Source organism: Paroedura picta, chromosome 1 (genome assembly GCF_049243985.1).
Source record: "Paroedura picta isolate Pp20150507F chromosome 1, Ppicta_v3.0, whole genome shotgun sequence".
In the NCBI taxonomy this organism is placed as follows: domain Eukaryota; kingdom Metazoa; phylum Chordata; class Lepidosauria; order Squamata; family Gekkonidae; genus Paroedura; species Paroedura picta.
The window spans coordinates 44,388,759-44,408,832 of NC_135369.1; the positions used below are offsets into that span (position 1 = coordinate 44,388,759).

General features: G+C 44.7%; 1 protein-coding gene across 2 annotated transcripts in view; it reads left to right on the top strand.

Moving 5' to 3' along the window:
- Nucleotides 1–20,074, top strand: part of MERTK (MER proto-oncogene, tyrosine kinase) — a 76,234-nt gene that overhangs the window by 47,857 nt on the left and 8,303 nt on the right. The window contains exons 9-15 of one of the 2 annotated variants that reach the window (XM_077336271.1): nt 1,633–1,786; nt 4,641–4,770; nt 13,609–13,694; nt 14,510–14,605; nt 15,699–15,779; nt 17,938–18,030; nt 19,664–19,782. In XM_077336271.1, the coding sequence (XP_077192386.1) occupies nt 1,633–1,786; nt 4,641–4,770; nt 13,609–13,694; nt 14,510–14,605; nt 15,699–15,779; nt 17,938–18,030; nt 19,664–19,782 (759 nt within the window). Of the gene's footprint in view, nt 1–1,632; nt 1,787–4,613; nt 4,771–13,608; nt 13,695–14,509; nt 14,606–15,698; nt 15,780–17,937; nt 18,031–19,663; nt 19,783–20,074 lie in introns of both variants that reach the window. The other variant, XM_077336267.1, reaches the window with a different exon arrangement.

Sequence of the window (20,074 nt, forward strand, 5' to 3'; positions counted from 1 at the left end):
AAACCTGGCATGCCAGATTAGAAGTCCGCACTCCTAACCACTCCACCAAACTGGCTCTCAACCCATCCCTACTTAATATTACAATATTTACAATATTATATTATATATATTATACAATATAATAGTCTAGTGTTCACAAGTTTATTGATAAATGTGCTTGGTTAAGAATTGAATAGTCACACAGAACCTCCAGTCATTTAGTACTTCAATAAGGATATAGTCTATTAGCAAACTTTGGCTCAGCACAGACGTAGCAGGAAATCCTATTTCAGTTAAACCAACTATGGTTAGTTCCAACATCTGAACAAGGGGCACTTCACTAACTATGGTTATAGGCAGGGTCTATTAGATTCATAGTTTGAGTTTGGCTTATTAACCATACATCCATCTTAATTATGGCTTTGTGAAATGTAGAGCACAAACTCCTGAGCTGTCACCAGTCTCCTTTTGATTAAACATTTATCTATTTTTCATTTCTATTTTAACTTTTAGATCGGCACTCCCTGCAAGCAGGCTCTGGGCAGTTTGCAACATATACATACAGTAAAACCATTTTAAAACACAATAAAACGTTACAAAATTTAAAATTAGTTTCTATCTTCTCATCATAACTCCAAAGTAGCTTTTCACATATCACAAAGCACTAAAACCTGTGTCTGCCACCAGTTCTATGGTTGATGCTGTCCTACAGCCAGCCTTGGTTCTCTGATTCGAATATCAGTATGAACTTACAAACATGCACTTTTCAGAGTCACACATTTTATATCCATTTTAGAAATTGATATTTTAAAAATCTCGATGTATACTAAAATTGTAAGGTGCTATCCAGCCAAATTTAAGCACTATTGATTTCAACAGGAGCACTAACTGTATCCTTAAATATCTCTCGATGCTATGCATGGTTTGGATGCACTTCACTATGGCGGGTTCAAGCTTGTAATGTGAAGAGATTTTTAGGAATCTCAGATCAAATTAGGGGAGGACCCCCATCACAGTTAATGAAGTAACATTTGCAGATGTATATATATCTACAAAACTGGGAAGAGTAGTATATTGCAAAAGAAAGAGAAATATCTCTTTTTTTAAAAAAAGATTTGGAATAATTCCTGTGGTTTTCTAAAGTCAGAAAGTGAAAAACAAAACTCAAGCACAGAAAAATGAATGGATTTTGCAAACTGTTCTCCTCCACTGTTTTCCCAGAGAACTCAGTCTTTTGTTTTTAATTTTATTTTGGTTTTGCCAGTAGGAGGACAGATTTGTGATGACTGGGTCTAACGGTCAACAGCCAACAGCTTGTACAAACGGGCAAAAATTATTCTGAATTGTGGCATCAGCAGTAAGAGAGGTTTTAAAGAAATGCTTGTCAGCTACTTCATTGTTCCCATCCGGTCGCTGAAGAACTATCTTTTACAAAGTACTTTATCACTCCCTATAAATAGATGGTTGTTCTCTTGTGCCTGTTAATGGTGTCTGCCAGTTACTGTGGACAAACAAGTATAAAATGTAATCTGGGAATACATCAAATGGGGGTGAATCTTGTGTTTTCAGCTAATTATTTAATAGTTCTAATGGAAAAAGTGATGCTTTTTTACTAATGCTCTAGAATTAAGACATTTCTGTCTTTTCTTTCAGAGGAATCTCTCTTCCCATACCAGCAAAGATACCAGTGTTATCCAAATTCCTATTGTGGCCACTAATGCCACCTGCATAGTGCAAGTAGCAGCCATCACTAAAGGTGGAGTTGGGCCATTCAGTGATCCAGTAGAAGTCTTTATTCCAGGGAATGGTGAGTCAGAATAATGTAGTGATGTGGGTTAAGGTTGAGAGATGAATGAATGTAGAATGTCGATAGAACCAACCCCCAACAGAAAACAAATCTTACAAAGTTGCTCCTTTAATTGTGTTATCTGCCTTGAAATTCAGCGTGAAATGTGGACTATAAGTGAAGTAAATGTTAATAGGTCCAACTAGTCCAATCTTGTTTGTCTCAAACTCTTCAAGGTTTCAGGTAGGACATGAATCTTTCCCAACTCCTAGAGATGGAACCTGGCACCTTTGGCATGCAAAGCATATGCTCTGCTGATAAGTCCTATATCCCTCCCACATCTCCTTTCTCCTTTAGCAAGGAGAACCTACCAGAGACTTGAACTTGCAGCTGCACAACTCTTCAAGGGATGGGCCACAGCTTATCAAGAATATCTGCTTCGGATATAAAAGTTCCTAGGCTCAGTCCCTGGTAATTTAGCTTAAAGATCTCAGTACACCTCAGATCTTGAATCAATCACCAACACATGGGGGCTTTTTGCACGCCTTCAAAATCGCACAATGGTTGCCAATTGGAAACGCTATTGATTTGCCTTAACGCACGATGTCGTAGACAATCTGCCACACACCTGAAACCAATCTGCAAAAGCGCTTCCTTGTAGCGCTTTCAGGGGAATCCCAAAAAGTGGATTCACCCTCCGGAAAGCGCTACACTCTTGCAACCAATCTGCAACACTAGCGAAAAAGACCTGTGCGTTAACATTGTTGCGGTTTCTTCAAAGTCCCTCCTCCTGAGCCTGTCCTCCAAACTTCCGGCGAAGCGATCGCCATTTTTTTTTCTCCGAGCGAGCGGGGATAAACGCACCAGCGAGCCTCTTTCTGTTTAGAGGCTTCCCTGGCTTCAGTCCTTCACCTTTAGTCACTAAGCACAAAGAACAGAGAAGCCCGTTTGCTGATGTATTTTCCCATTAATTTTTACACAGTCATTCAGCCGAAAATCGGGCCCATGAGAGGGGGGGGAGGGGGGATTTTTTTTTTCACTCGAGGCAGCGTGGCCACGATCAAATGACAGCTCAAACAGAGGCTTCCCCGGCTTCAGTCCCTCCCCTTCAGTCACTAAGCACACTACTAAGCAGTCACTTTATTTTTTACACAGTCATTCAGCCGAAAATCGGGCCCGTGAGAGGGGGGGGAGGGGGGATTTTTTTTTTTCACTCGGAGGCAGCGTGGCCACGATCAAACGACAGCTCAAACACCCCAGGCAGCTGGATGGGTCTCTCCGTTGCAACGAATCTACACAGATTCGTTACAATGGGTGTGTTTTTTTTTTTAAAAAACCTTTCTTAAAGGGAAAGGGGCTGTTTGGGAGCATGCTAACGGCTGCCCATTGGCTGCTTGACGGCCAGGGGCGGGATGAGCTCGGCAATAGCGCTTCCTTTCTAGTGATTTCTGCCGAGACCGGAAGCCTGTGGGAAACGCTACAAAACGCAACTGGATACCACTACAAAGGCAGGTATGCATAACGACGAATTCCACTATTTTAAATGGCGATTTTTCATTCAGTGACCAATTTGCAACAAAGATCCCGGTGCGTAAAGCCCCCTGGTTTTCCAGAAGACCCACTTTGAGATGGAGAGAGTGGATGGTAAGCCCGGGTTCCCAACCCATAATATAGACTGGCAGCAAGTCCTGTTGCTATGATACTATTCATACTCCTCTTGATATAGATTTGCAATGGGTGGAACCATATGGGTGTACCATATTTAGCTCTATTTGCTTTTCACTGGCTTAGAAAGTTACTACCAATAATAGCAGGCAGTATTTGTTATTTAGTAAAATATTACAGTAGCCTTTGCAAATTCCAGAAATCCAAGCCAGTACTAAATGCTTCAGCACTGCTCTGCAACCAAGACAAACTTAATCAGAACTGCTAAATCTGAGAGGGGAAATTTTTGGAAAACAGAGACTGTGAAACCATCTCAAACTGTGCAAATTGGTTCTACTGTGAATGAAATCTCTCTTTTGTGCCAGATGCGCTTGATGATGCGTGGGTTGTGGGTTGTGGTTTGTAGTAAGCCAGTTCTCTCTAAACAAGATCTTTGCCATATGATACACTGTGTTTCATGGACACAGATGGATTGATCATTATGCTCAGTCGCCTCCTTTCTTCCTCAGCTGAATCAGGACTTTCTGCCTCAGTTTGAATTTTGCTTTTCAAACTCTCTCCAGCACATAGCATAGGGTCTATTCCTTCAGCTTTTGCAGAGATAAGGTTCATGACTTCCTTCAACCAGTTATTCCCTTCAGATAACTGCTTATGGTCAGAACTTTCTTTGCATAAACGGTGTAACCTCATAAGAATCCTGGCAGAAGCAGTTCCTTCATTGCTATTCTCTTTGTCCCTCACTTGCTCTGCTACTGCAAGTAGTCCCTGCAACACCTTGAACAATATCCTCTGTATAGTAAGGAGCCGTCTTTCAACTTAACTGGCTTTTCTACTGTGAGACAGCCCTTTAAGCAGGAGCCAAATGTTTCAAAGTTCGCTTTGTGGAATGCTGGGCTACAGACCATTGAATCTTTATCATTTGGTATACAGCTCATTTAATTAAACCGTATTTGTAAGAAGATGTTCAAGTAATTAAGTGCCTGATAGATTATATAATGCGTTTCAGAGGAGTGGCTGAAACTGTTCCAAGAATTATTGTATCTGTCCACATCTTGAACCAAGAGCAGAATAACTTTAGTCAAACAAATTGTTGCTATGAAGCAGCCCATAAGCAGCCTTCCTTCTCAAAGGACTGTGTGAAAATGAACGTCCCTTTCCTGTGTAATGCATCTTATTGTCCTAGGTTTGATATCCACTGCACCTTCATCAGTTCCAGCGTCTGGAAATTCAGATTCATTCGTAATTGTGCTGGGATTTATATGTGGAATTGCTGCTGTTGGATTAATCCTGTATTTGTCGGTGATTATCAGGAAAAAATTGGTGGACGAAACCAAGTTTGGGTAAGTTACATAAGGAAGGTGAAAAAAACAGATAAGCTAAATTTGAGAATTGGTTTCTAGAGACTTACTCATTCAAGGCATTTAGAGGACAATCCTAAACAGAATTTCATGCTCCTAAGCCCACTGAGCCTCTTGTGGTGCAGAGTGGTAAGGCAGCAGACATGCAGTCTGAAAGCTCTGCCCATGAGGCTGGGAGTTCAATTCCAGCAGCCGGCTCAAAGTTGACTCAGCCTTCCATCCCTCCGAGGTCGGTAAAATGAGTACCCAGCTTGTTGGGGGGTAAACGGTAATGACTGGGGAAGGCACTGGCAAACCACCCCGTATTGAGTCTGCCATGAAAACGCTGGAGGGCGTCACCCCAAGGGTCAGACATGACTTGGTGCTTGCACAGGGGATACCTTTACCTTTAAGTCCACTGACTTGAGTGAACATAGAAGGCTGTAAGTCTGCTTAGAACTGCACTGCTAACCACAAAGCAAGTTTTTTGGTTGGTAGAAGAAATTAATATTCATTTTCCATGTTTCAGTAATTGCATTCCTCTAGGACAGTGGTCCCCAACCTTTTATCACCCGGGACCGGTCAACACTTGACAATTTCACTGAGGCCCGGGGGGGTAGTCTTTTGCCAAGGGACCTTGCCACTGCCGCCTGAGCCCCTGCTCCACTTGCTTTCCCACCGGCGCCCCTGACTTCCCACCGCCTACTGGGGGATGCTGCCAGCAGCAGCTGCGCAGTGCCATGCCGGGGGGGAGCCCCAGCCATGGAGACTGCTGGAGAGCACCAAAGGCGAGCAGGAGGCAGAGCCAGACCAGGGGTTGGGGACCACTGCTCTAGGACAGTGGTCCCCAACCTTTTAATCACTGGGGACCGGTCAACGCTTGACAATGTTACAGAGGCCCGAGGGGGGGTAGTCTTTGGCCGAGGGACGTCGCTGTCACCTGAGCCCCTGCGCTTGATTTCCCGGCGGCGCCCCTGACTTCCTGCCGCCCACTGGGAGGCGCTGCCAGCAGCATCTGCACAGTGCCATGCCGAGGGGGAGCCCCAGCCATGGCGGCCGCTGGAGAGCACCAAAGGTGAGCTGGCGGCAGAGTGGCAAGGCAGCCCCCAAGGCAGCTTCCGGGAAGGAGGATGAGGAGGATCTGCGGCCCGGTACCGACTGATCCACGGACCAGTACCAGTCTCCAGACCGAGGGATTGGAGACCGCTGCTCTAGGATATTCACAGTCCTGGTTCACCTCCTCCCCCACCATCCCTTTTGAAACCGATACCAAATGTATCTTTGAGGAATTGTAAGTTTGTTTGTTTGTTTATTTATTTTTGAACTTCTATACCGCCTCTCACAAAAAGTCTTCTTGGGGCAGTTTACACATAAAACCAGTAAATACAACATTAAAACCCCATAAAACCCCAGTTATACAGACTAAAAAAAACCCAAGAAGAAGATTGTCACTCATCATCCCAAGACTATTCCAGCCAGATCAGCAGATGTTCCCTAATTCTGTTCCCTAATGGGTCATTCATAAGGGAAGGGATCGATTGATGTCATTACCGGTCACCACGCTGGCCTCAACCAAATGCCTGGTGGAAGAGCTCCACCTTGCAGGCTCTGCGGAATCCAGCAAGTACCATCAGGGCCCTTAGCTCTTACGGAAGCTCATTACACCAGGTTGGGGCCACAGCCAAGAAGGCCCTCACCCTGGTCAAGGCCAGGCGAATATCCTGGGAGCCCGGGACTACCAGTAAGTTCATACCCACAGGGCAAAGGGCTCTGCGGGGGGCATAAGCAGATAAGCGGTCCCTCAGATAAGTGAGACCCAGGCCACATATAGCCTTAAAGGTAAAAACCAAGACCTTAAACTTGATCCAGAAGCAGACTGGCAACCAATGCAGCTGCCACAACACCGGCTGGATATGGGCTCTCCAAGGTGTCTTGGTGAGGATCCTCACAGCTGCATTTTCCCAATAAAGTGCTGAAAGGTGCCACTCCATCACATCCTGCCCCACGTCAGATACTGGACCTACAAAGTATTCTATCAAGTGCTGAACTGCACACAGCACCAGGTGCAGTCTGACCAATACACCTCTTCAAGACAGGGGTGATAACGTTTAATTTAATGAAGTGCTGCAGTTACTATTTCTCTGCTACTTCCAGTAGTTAACCTTTTAAGATCTTCCCCCTATTTTTGGAATTCGTGTGGCAGAACAGCAGCAGAGAAACTAAGAGCTGAGCTTAGTAGCGTAGGAGGGATTCCTCAAATACTCTGGAAACAGGAACAAAGCAAAGCCTTATTCTCTGTTTAGAAGCAACTTACTTGAATTCCATTGAGCTGGCTACTTTGCGTAAGCATCAGCGGTACATGCAGAAGGGTCTGGTGGACTTTGGGCAGGAGGCGGTTGTGCTAGGCCACACACTGTAATCACACAAGATGTCAGCTAGGCTGTTGGGCTTCCTGTTGCCTTGTGTGAACTTAGCATGTGACCATCCTAGTCCACCCCCAACACTCCCTTATGGCAACAGAAGGCAGGACAAGGTCCGTAATGGCAGGCATATTGTTTGCCATTACTGATCTTATAACTGTAGAACAATGGTTCTCAACCTTCCTAATGCCGCGACCCTTTAGTACAGTTCCTTATGTTGTGGTGACCCCAACCATATAATTATGCAAGTGTTCTTTCACAGAAATTAAACTGAAATTGACCAATGGCGTGAAGATCCATTGTTCATGATTGTATATAAATTGTAAATAAATTGGCGGGTGCCTTCAGGAGGAGCGGCAATAGTGGCGGCCACACACACACCCCTGCCAAGCTGCTCACCCTGCTGCAACCCCTGTGAAAGGGTCATTCGACCCCCAAAGGGGTCCTGCCCCCCAGGTTCAGAGCCACTGCTGTAGAACATAAAAGCAGCCATATGGGATCAGATCAGTGGCCCATCTAATCCAGCATCCTGTGGCTCACAGTGGCCAACCTGTTCTTGCTGTGTTCTACAGCAGTGGTCCCCAACCTTTATCAGGCTGGGGACCGGCAGGGCATTGGGCCGCGCCCGCAGGGCCCGTGCGGGCCACGCCCACGCTTCGGGCCGCGCCCGGCCGCGCCCGCGGATCGGGCCGCACCCGCGAGCCGCGCCCAGCCGCGCCCAGCCGCGCCCGCGGGCCGCGCCCGCGGATCGGGCCGCACCCGCGAGCTGCGCCCGGCCGCGCCCGCGGATCGGGTCGCACCCGCGAGCCGCGCCCGGCCGCGCCCGCGGGCCGCACCCGCGGATCGGGCCGCACCCGCGGGCCGCGCAGGCGCGGCCTGCACGGGCGCGGCCCGGCCCTGATTCCCTCTCCCCGCCCTCCCGCAGTAAGTAGCTTCCCGGGCCGCAGGCTTGCAACCTGGGAAGTTTTTTACTGCAAGGGGGGGGCGGGGAGAGGGAGCCGCGGCCCGGCGCCATGGCCTTTGCGGCCCGGCGCCGGGCCGCGGCCCGCAGGTTGGGGACCACTGTTCTACAGAACTTTACAGCCTAAAGACATTGACTCATTGTGGCTAATAGCCATTGAATGACTGTTCTTCATGAATTTGGGTAACCCTGCTTTTAAACCAACTTAATGGTCATCACTGCAACCTATGGCAATGAATTTATCTTGTGAGTGAAGTATTTCCTTTTGTCCATCCTGAATATGTTGACCAGCAACTTAATAGCAGGCGCGATGCGCGGGCGTGGCCGCCGCCCCCTGCAGGTCCCCAGCCAAAAAAAGGTTGGGGACCACTGGTCTAATGGGGAGTTCTAGTATTATGGGAGAGTAGGGTTGCCAACTCTGGGCTCAAAACACCTGGAGATATGAGGGCAGAGCCTGAGTGAGTGGGGTTTAAGGAAGGGAAGCTGACCCTCACCTCTCCCAAATTCTTGTCAGGAAGAATGGATCTACAGCAGTGGCTGGTGAGGTAGTTGCTAGGCATAGGGTTATTTTTTTTTCATTGAGTCATGACCAGGAAGGAAAATGACACACCACCCTTACCCAGGAGATGTTGAGGGGTAATGGTGGAGGCATGGGAGTTGCTAGTCGAGCAGTTTGCAGACATGTAGCTCTTGATCAGTCAGCAGAAGTCTGGACAGGCCACTGATGCAATGGCCTGACTGGGAGATGGTAGTCAGTGGCCTGCAAGCCTACAAAGATCTGATCTGGAAGCCTCCGCTTCTCCATTGGTGCCTCATGAAGCCCCCTGATATGAATGTCAGTTTCTCTTTTGCTTGGTTCCCGCACAGCAGGAGTGGCCCCTTACTTCCCACTGAACTGGGTCCCAGCCTGATGGTGGGAGGATCTGCCTGTCACTCCCAGCACAGGTTTCTAGCATATGTGGGAAATGCAAGGGAGGGAAGGAATCTTTCACATTGTGCTGGGAAACCAGGGCAGGCAGTTGCCAGAAAAGGACAGATAAATGGACAACACTTCTTTGCTTCTCTGGGGGTCCGTCCCCAGAAAAGGCAGACTGCTGGTTATTATGGCTCAGACAGAGTGAGCAGAACTAGACCCATCACTGTCTGATCAAATTTTTAACTTGGAATGAATCAATAAATTACTCTTGTTTTATTAAGCTAGTGAGGTGGTAGCAGAGAGTCAGAGCGTGAATTCATGTCAACCTTCCCCTGCTAAGAACAAATCCTAATTATGAGCGGTATCACCAAAATCTTCATCCTGTTACTAGCCCTTTTTAGACATATTTCAATGTGTATTGGGCCATGGGAATTTCACGTATTGGAAGTGCATGCCACCTGTGATGTTCCTGATAATCTGGTCACCATGTTGTCCAATCAGGGAGACATATGTGTTTTGCATGCAGTTCACATGAATCGAATTTTGCCTCGTCCACACACTTGTTGAAGTGGTCTTTTACTGCAGCTGATCTCTCAGTGTTTTTTCTTGTAATTGGGGCTTGATTCTAATTGGGGTGGTGATGTGAAGGTTTGGTAGTATGAAGATCTGAGGCTTAAGCTTTTACTGAAGGCCTTGCACACCTAATTTTTATATGGGAAACAATACAGTTCCATTCATGACGCTCACATGCATCCCATCTCGTTCTGTCCTTAGATAATCTGCCTGTTTCCCATTGTCAGCTCCCCTTGCCCCCATCTGTAACATGGGAGTAAGAGTAACTGAGGCTTACTTTAAGTATAATATTAGTTGAATATAAGGAATGTTCACTGCTTAGTATTATTAGATGGTTAATTTAAGGTCAGAAAGCAATTCCATGTAATCAAGAGACATAGATAGAAGTGGTTCTCCTTTTTTGTAAGGAATGATTCATTTGAGCATCTGATTGTGAATAGTGTCTTAGTTGCTAAATTGTTGACCTTTCTAGTCTGCACCCAAAGCCTTTGGAACAATGTTTTGCTAATGATAATAATTGTATGTAATCCTACTTTTCTTATCAACTAAATGTAATTTTCCAAGTTTTTCGGGGAGGGAGTGGCGTCTCACTCCAGTCATGATTGCTGCTCTCTTCCCTCTGGCCTTAGTAATTGCAGTTGGTAGCTGTGGGGAGGGTTGTATAGTTGCTGCTATCCTGCTAGGCTTGCCAAGTTCAAACCTAGAAAATGTATCCATTAAATTCCCTCATGCAATGGGAGAATTCATGGCTATGGTTTCTACCACCCATTCTTTCTTATGTTCTATCATCCACCCTTCCAGGCAAATGTTAAGAAGAAATGGTTTCCCATTGTCTTGCTCTGCAGAGCCTTCCTTGATGATCTCCCTTCCAACCTGGCTTCATTTCTGAGCTCTGATGAGATCAGACCGTGCCATGCCACCTTCCCTCCCTCCCTCTGTACATTAATTACCCTTGTCAATGAATGGACAGGAGAAGCCTCTGGTAGCCTTATCTGCTGAACATCATTCTATTGCATAACTAAATTCCCCCCCCCAAGAATCCATTTATTTATGGAGGAAGACAGCCTGTTTCCTTTTAACAAACTACAAAAAAACTCAAAAAAGAAAAACCAACCCAAGACGAAAATGCTCCCTCTTAACAAAATCTTAGAGACAGTTATACAAACACACTTATGTACGTGCATTCGTCAGTTTAGAAAATGTATATGCTGACTCCCTAGAGAGCCCCTTTGAGGCAGTGTGCAAAATAGAATGAAAAGCATAAAAAATGCTGAAAACAAAAACTGCCACTATTAAAAACCCACCGAGAACACAAAGCCAGCACAAAATATTCAGTAGCATGAAATTATCCTCTTAAAATAGTCCACAGGCTAGAAGCAGACTAGACAAACTGTTTGAAACATACACAGGCTATGTTGAGTTTAACTCTGAGCATCTGGGAGCTGACTTTTAAAATTAAAATTTCAGTAAATCTACCTGGGGATTAAAATAGGTGTAATGGATAAACTTCTGAAGGAAATTTGTTAGTAGTTGGATCCAGGTGTTTCCTGAAGGATCTTCACCTACAAGGAGTGACTTCCCTGCCTTCCACTGCAGCTGGAAATGCCCCTGAAATGGTGTTTCTGGGGTCCCCCAAGAGCAGCATTTGGGGCCACAGCAGGGGGAGGGAGCAAAAAAGTCCTATTCTGTGGGTGAAAATCCTTCTGCCTTTGAATCCAAGACATTGTTGACTGTAGAATTGGGAGTGATACTGGTCAGTGGCAATTGGGTCTACAGCAGGTCATGCGACACAGCTCACTGGAAATGGAACAGCTTGTGCTGTGTGACGGTTAGTCCCCCAGTCTATGACACACACTAGTTCTAATCCTTAATGTTTTCTCCAGTGAGTTCCCCACTTTCTGCCATGTTATGTAATCTAATGAATTGTTTTATACTGCTAACAAAGTTCCATTGTAATCCTGGTTCACAGAACTCATTCCCTTGTGACTTTATACAATGAAGCTCCAAACAGAACTGTGCCTGCCCTTTGGTTGCAAAGCCTTTTGAAACAACCAACCATTAAGATGGGACAGAAAACATTTTTTATAACACACTTCTGGGAATTCGGCACAGTGCTAAAACCTTACTGTGATTATATTATTTTTCTTTTTCCTTCGTGCTTATGCAGCAGTTTATGATCCTCTATTGAAATGGTTGCCCTCTTGTAGATTAAAAGCTTACACAAGTATTTGAGAAACAGAATTGCATAGTCCAAAATGTATCAAAGTTTCAGCTATATTGTGCAGGGTTTATTTTGTGGGGGGGATTTTCTGGAGCTTGCAGTTTGGAGTTATTCTGCAAAGGATTTAATGGCTAGATCCATATCTGTAAACTTCACAAGTCATCCATCTGTTACCTGAACTTGGCTACATACATAGCAAAACAAGGTGGTAGCGTCCTGTGGTAAACTGCACAACTTCCCGCTGCAGTTAGAGGGTCGTGCTTGTGACTTGCAAAATGTAGAATTGTGTATAGGAGCATGCTATACAGAGAGATTTCCATTTATTTGCAAGCTAACAAAACAGGCTTATTGTTGTAATTAAACGAATGAAAGGTAGAAGGATCGGGAAATGAAATTCTAACAGTGAGGTCTTGTTCTACCTCCTACTAATATATATAATGCTATAATGGTCAGATTAGCACATTTAAAACTCCCACACCAATAGAAAAGTAGCATATCTGTTTTCTTCCCAGCGTCTTTCACTTGTAAGAGTGATTCCTTAATGACATCAGCATCTCTTACATTCAGCCTGATGTGCAGCTGTGCCTTGCTTACTCTCACAGGTGGAATTTAGGACACTCTTGTGTACTTGTAATATGCCTCACAAAAGGATTGCAGCCAGAGTGGCTCCCCAGCTGCCTGTCACTGTTAACTAGTTTACTATTTCTGGCATCACTTTCCACGCTGCATTCTTAAGGTCTGCAATACTCTGCCTTGTGCTAATTTAGAAATCAAGGGGGTTGTGTTCTTTGAGTTAAAAGGACTCCTAGGGAAAAGATATTCCCATGTTATGTCATCAGCAGTACATAATGAACTTCGTTAGCTCCAGGATGGGAAATGGCAAGTTGTGCACAATAATTAATTCCCTACCCCACCCCAGACATAACTTGAAGAATGACAGCTGGCATCTCACAATAAGAAAAGCATTCCAAGGCAAACTTTGAGCCCCAGAAGGATGCTAGGAAACTAGGACTTCTGCAGAGCAGGCGTGTGTGTTTTACCACCATCTACTTTACTTTCTCATTATTCTTCTGCCTGTATGGACCAGGCTGCCATAATAGGGCTCTTCACATAAATATGGCTGCCAAGTGTCAGGGTTTGGCTTCAAGTCTGAAGGGTTTAACCTCTTTCTCAGGGTCTCTGAAGAAACCACATGTCAGGAAGTGGAGGTAATTTTTGATATTTTGAAATCAAGGATGCCAGGGTAAGGGTCTCTATTAATGTTATAGTTCAAAAAGTCTTGGTTTCTTTTTCAGGCCTTGGACTGTTAAGTCATGTAGGGGAAAACAGTGAATGGAAGTGAAAGTTCACAGGTTTTACATTGCTGTAAACAAATACAATTATAGGAACAGGAAGTGAATAATAGTGTTGGTGGGGCAGTGTGTCCCCATAACCTCCACCCAAGGTTTGAATGACTCAACATTTTTATAGTCAACTATAGTTTGCCAGGCGTATATTATGATAAAATACTGGAAACAGGTGCATTATGTATCACAGAGACAAGGAAAATGGAACATGACTGGGAATGCTGGCATTTCCTTTTCTCTTGCATTGTTTTGATTCATTGCAAGCCAACCACCTGTCTGTGACAGTTCTCTGACAAGAAAGTCATGGGCTTTTTGTACAGCTGCAGGTTACCTAAAGAGTCCAAGAGGATGGGAATAAATTGTGACAGCATTTAAGAGGTTGTATTTTTGTTTCCATCCATTAGGTATGCTTTCAGCAGCGATGAATCAGAGCTGGCAGTCAGTTACAAAGCAAAGAAGTCCTACTGCCGTAGAGCTGTTGAACTGACGTGTAAGTTTTAGGGTTTGTCATGCCAGCTGTGTGCAAAAAAGGAAACAGCCAAAACAATCCCTAACAGTACCACTGAGTAACTCAAAGATTTATGAAGTAATCATTCTAATTATGGAATGAAAAAGTGTTTGGAAAGTGCCATCAAGTCACAGCCAACTTATGGGGAATCCTGGGGTTAAATAAGAGCTTCCCAGGGGTTATGCAGCCTTTCCCAGAAGTTTGGATAGCCACTGAAATCAGTAGACATTACTGGAGCTCAATTCTTCTGTTGCTGTACAGGCCTAGTCTCTTTCTCCACAACGGAAACAGTAAATGATCGATTGATTGGTTGGCTCCCATATCTTACTTCTGTGCCCATTCCTCTGAAGGGCCATGTCACCACTTCTAGAGGTCCTCGAGCCTGAAGAATATTGCAGAGGTTCCTCCATGGCCAAAAGGTTGACAAAGGCTACTGTAAAATTTTCAAGGCAAGAGATGTTCAGAGGTGGATTGCCATTGCCTGCATTCTTTGTTTACTTTTGCACACATTTCTGGTCCCTGGATTATTCATTTATACTGTTTTGCAGTATAAGTACAGTAAAGGGGCTGCTGTTATTGTGCTGACTGTTTTCCAAAAGGAAGTCAGTCTGATTTGCTATTGGAAAATGGAAATATGTCCGCGTGATATATCAAGCCCTCCAGTCTGTGTAGTTTGGCACTTAACTAAATATAAATGAAAGCTAGTTTTCTTCCACACTAGCTGGTGTCTGCTTGTTGTCTCAGACATCTGTCCTCTGTCCCTTTTTCCTGTCTCACTCCAATTCCCTCTCTTACAGTGGGCAGCCTTGGTGTCAGTGAAGAGCTGCAGAAGAAACTCCAGGATGTGGTGATTGTCAGGAACAACCTGGCTTTGGGGAAGATCCTGGGGGAGGGTAAGGCATCCCAGACTCCTTTGGCAATCCAGTTTCTTTAAGAAAAATTATTAGGCTCACTCCATTATACTGTAACAGTGCTGTGCATTACATCCCAGCCTATCATGAGCCTGGTGCATGTGTCGTTTTGCCTGTTAATTCATAAAAGTTCGTAATAGAAAGAGATGATGGGCCAACAAATTTGCTTTTTTATTTAATGTTCATATAGTAAGATAATCCTGCCATGGCTTGTTGGGCGATTTCATTTTGACAAACGGGTGTTGAGAATGCACGTAAGTTGGGGCTATGGCTCACAATATGCTGGAGCACCTTTGCAAGTGTGTTAGAACATGGCGTGAACTTCAGAGGTGACACACAGTTCATATCTTCCTTCATGCTTAATATTACCACACAGGGATGCTGAATCAGATTTTCAATGGGAGTTTTGGGTCTCCCAGATTCACATCAGGCCTTTTCTTCTCACCCCCAATGGCCAAAGGTAGAATCAATGGCTGTCTTGCCCTCCATGCTTTTTTCCCCTTCTCCCCTTCTCAAACCCTGCAAGGCTGCTATTTGCTGTACTGGGAAACCTCCGCAGCCTCATAAATAACAGAAATATTCCAATTGTGACCAACAGCAGCTCCACAGGATATCTCAAGGAGAAGAATTTAAGTCATAAGGACTTTGTGATAGATAAACGAGTACCTCAGAGTACACATGGAGCATTAAAGGCCATATGTGATCTGGGCCCAGTGTACCTGAGGGACCGCCTCTCTGCCTACATCCCTCAGAGAGTCATATGCACCACCACCTCCAACTGTCTGGTAATTCCTGGCTCAAAGGAAGCTCGCTTGACCTCAACCAGGACCACCGCTTTCTCCATCCTGGCCCCCACCACTGAAAATGCCCTCTCTTGTGTACCCACCAAATGAGCTTCACTGATCAATGGGAAGTGAGGGCCTCTCCCTGTGATCTTCTCCAAAGTGTCATGGTCCTGAAGAACCTTTAGGACAACCGTGATACCAGAGCTCTTTCGTAAGGAAACTGCTCATTGCATTGGATGGTGTGATTCTGGAGGTACAGAGAAATGAAGATTTTTTTTCCATATATGCAGGGGAGTTTGGATCAGTAATGGAAGGCAGCCTCAGCAATCCTAATGGATCAACTCAGAAAGTAGCTGTGAAAACCATGAAGTGTAAGTAGCAACAGATCTTGAGAGATTTGGAGTTTACTTCTTAAAAAATCAGATTCCTTAAAGTATGGAATTCTAAATAGCATGATTTTAATTGTTTTTTTGTTTTTCATTTTTTATACCGCCACTCTCCAAAGGTCTTGTAGAGGTTCACAAGATAATAAAACACAATAAATTCCATAAAAACTCATAAAAACACCCCTTATAACAATTAAAACAGATGGCAATCACTTCCTAAGAGAATTCTAAACTCCCAATTCCCTCCCTGTTCAGCCTGAGAGCCAAGTACTCTTCTGATGGGAGTGGGGAACTAGATCTATATTAACTACCTCACATCACATCATGGGATCCTCAGATGGTAACACCGAGACTCCGCCCTGGCCTCAACCATATGCTTGGCGGAAGAGCTCCGTTGTGCAGGCCCTGCAGAAAGCTGGTAACCCTGGCACGGTCCTCAGCTCTTCCAGGAGCTCATTCCACCAGGTTGAGGCCAGGACCGAAAAGGCCCTGGCCCTGGTCGAGGCCACGTGGATGTCTCGGGGGCCCGGTTTGACCAGTAGATTCATACTCACAGAGCAAAGAGTCCTGCGGGGGGCATAAGCAACTAAGCGGTCCCACATGAAGTAAGTAGGACCCAGGCCATGTATAACCTTGAAGGTCAATACCAATACCTTGAACTTGACCCAGAAACAAACTGGTAACCAGTGCAGTTGTCTGAGCACCAGCTGAATATGGGCCCTACACAGTGTTCTAGTGAGGACCCTTGCAGCCGCATTTTGTATCAGCTGCAGTTTCCAGGTCAAAGCCAAGAGCACACCCATGTACAGCAAGTTACAGTACTCTAATCTGGAAGTGACGGTTGCATGTATCACTTTGGCCACATGGTCGGAGGACAGGTAGGGCGCTAGTAGCCGCACTTGGCACAGATGGAAAAATGTCATTTGGGCTACTTTCATGACATGAACCTCCATGGAAAGGGAGACGTCAAAGGTCACTCCCAAGTTCCTGGTGATCAGTGCAGTAGTTAACTGCACGCTGTCCAGGCATGGGAGGCGTGCTTCCTGGTCCTGCCCTCTTCTCCCCAGCCACAGGACCTCCTTCTTGGAGGGGTTGAGTTTCAGGCGACTCTGCCTGAGCCATCCAGCCACTGCTTCCAAACAACTGGGGAATGTATCCAGGGGGGAGGGGGAGTCCTGTTGTCCATCCATTAGTAGGTTAAGCTGGGTGTCATTTCCAAAGCTGGGTGTCGTTTCTAGTGACCAGTGGATTCTTTCAGTGCCATTTGAAAGTCATAAAAATAATAATTGATACCAGTGTGCAGGGAACTGTTACTTTACACAGTAACAGTAAAGGCTGAGTTCTTTGTCCAAGGAGACTGGAATCTAAGCAGGAGCCGCAATAGAATGAGGAATATAGGAGAGAAGGTTGATTGGGGAAGTGTATGTATTCAGTTCAATTCCACACGCTTAAGCATAGGGCTACATTTCTCCATTACCTTTGACAGCTTTGCAAATTAAAATTAATAAAGGAACGCATGTTCTTCTTGTACCAGAATGTATGGCAATTTTTAAATTGAGGTCATATGTACAGGTTAGGGGTTTTTTTCATTTAAGAAAAAGAATGAATAAATAATTAGTGAAATCATTTCATTAATGTAATTTTTAAAAAACATACCTTGTTTCAATCCTGGGGACAGTGTGAAGGCAATACTCTTGATGTATCAGCTAGGAAACAATGGCCTTGCTGAGGGTTAGCAGGCCAGGGTCTCATCAGGGCCTAGAGGGGAGACGCTATGAGTAGTCATTATACACTGCCTTCAACTCTATGGAGGAAAGGTGGAATTTAAATACTATATATATATTTAAATACACTAAGAAATTCATCTGAAATATCCCTGTACTTGCTCTTTAAAAGGCTGCTGAACTAAGAACTCTGTTCTGCAAAAATTCCATGCTTGCTGATCCTGCTTAAACTTGAGATAAAGTGTGTTTTCCACTTCCCCCTGAATAACCTTCTCACATCAATCCCCAAGGGATGGCCTGTTCTTTTTATCAGGGCATGTTATTGCTTCCAGTCTACAGATAAGGAAATGGAAGGCAAAAGGAAATGTTGCAATTAAAAAGAAACGTTTGGATTATTAATGCACCCTTTTTATTTTCAGTGGATAGCTTTTCTCAACGAGAAATTGAAGAATTCCTTCGAGAAGCAGCATGCATGAAAGACTTTGACCATCCCAATGTCATCAAGCTTCTTGGTGAGTCAACCAACAGCTAGTAGTTGTGGGCTACTAGCTTTTATTCTATTATACTAGCTTTTTTATTCTACTATTATACTAGCTTGCTGCTGGGGGATAAAATGGTAATGACTGGGGAAGGCACTGGCAAACCATCCCATATTGAGTCTGCCATGAAAATGCTGGAGGGCATCATCCCAACGGTCAGACATGACCCGGTGCTTGCACAGGGGATACCTTTACCTTTACCTTGAGAGCCAGTTTGGTGTAGTGGTTAGGAGTGCGGACTTCTAATCTGGCATGTTGCTCTCCTCTGCACCCCCTCAGTTTTGTCTACATCCTTTTTGAAGTGTGTCACCAGTGTGATAGATTAGCTGCAGGTGTATTATTATCTGTTCCACTTAATATTTCTGACAAGGCCTTGGAGGAGGAGCGTGTCTCAAGACTTAAGTGTCACTCAGAGCTTAACACCCACTCAGGGTGGCTGTCCCACCCCTGAGTGCTCCTCCTCCAACCAGCTTGCCTGTCTGTCCAGAGGCCAGCCAATCACTTTCCGTCCCCTACCTCTGACCACCCCCTCCTCCTTCCACTTCCCTTTGAGGCTTGGAGGCTGTAGCTGCGTGAGGGCTGCCCTTGTCAGCGAGTTCTCTAACAGCTGCCTACAGCCTTTCCAGGTCCTGGGGAGAGGGGGAGGCCATCCGCAGAGTTCTTCCACCCCAATCCAGTGTCCATTGTATTCATTAATGCAACAAGCTTTGTCCCTAGTCATTTATAAACACTCACCCAAAATCCTGCTCATAATATTATAGCAAGCCAGAAAAAAGGTTTAATCCTAGCTTGATCCGTCTTGGTCTAGCTTTCTACTTGAAGGCAGTAAAGGAATGTAAATAAAAGTGATCCACCACTTGATGCCCACTTACTACTTGATGCCCTCAGTCCCTCTTCAGTCTGTTCTGCATAATGTGGTAGAATGTTATGGATGGATAGATGTTTGTTGTTTCCATAATGTTGTCCTGTTAATCAGTTTGATTCACAAAGAAATCTGTCAGGTGAAGCGTTTACCCAGTAAGCCTCTGGTATTAGCTAGCACACAACAGGAAATTTTGTGATTTGGTTTACTTTTACTTTCCTGCGTTTTTATTTTTGGGACGAAGGAGAGACAGAATCTATCCAGTGGCTTAATTAAGCATAAGAAGATAAAAAATATCTTATGTTATAAGATCAAGAGCTCACAGCCTTGACTCTCCATGATACAGGAGCATTTGCCTCATTATATTCAAATATTAACAAGGACGGACTCATTGCCACTGACGAAAGCCAGACTGAAAACGGAAATCAAATGAATCTAGAGACCGTTTTGGCAGAGTCAAAGCCTAAATAAATAACATAAGAGACTTTTTATCTTCTTATGCTTAATTAAGCCACTGGATAGATTCTGTCTCCCCGTCACTATTTTGGAATCGTCCATTTTTTTCGTGCAGCACTTTTTGTTTTATTTTTGGGGACATATCTGTCTCTATTTTGTATATGTTTATATCTGACTTTACAACCTTTATGGTAATAAGCTGTTATTCGACTGATAATATCATTCATTGTTTCTAGCCCACAGTTACTAAATAAAAGTGCCTTACCACTTTCTTGCCATTCTTTCCAGGAGTGTGTATAGAACCAGGTTCTCAGCAGGTTCCAAAGCCCATGGTGATTCTCCCATTCATGAAATATGGAGACTTGCACAGCTTCCTCCTTCGTTCAAGGCTTGGAGTGGGCCCACAGGTAATACTAACTTACCTAGTGAAAACCTGCCCTCAGAAGCGTTATAGAAAATGGCTCTGCAGCCCGGCATAAAACCTCCAGTGCATAAACGGTCTATGGGTCACAGTAGAAAGGTCCCTGCTCTGTGGTGTGGGCTTTCAGTATCTTTTTTAAATGGGTGGTTGTATTTCATATTTCACATACATACACTGCATGTTTTTAAAAATGATTTCTTCCTAGAATTTTTAACAGGAGGGGTGTTGTAGGGTTGTCAGCAGGCCTGGGGGAAAATGTTCTCTCCTTTAATAATGTG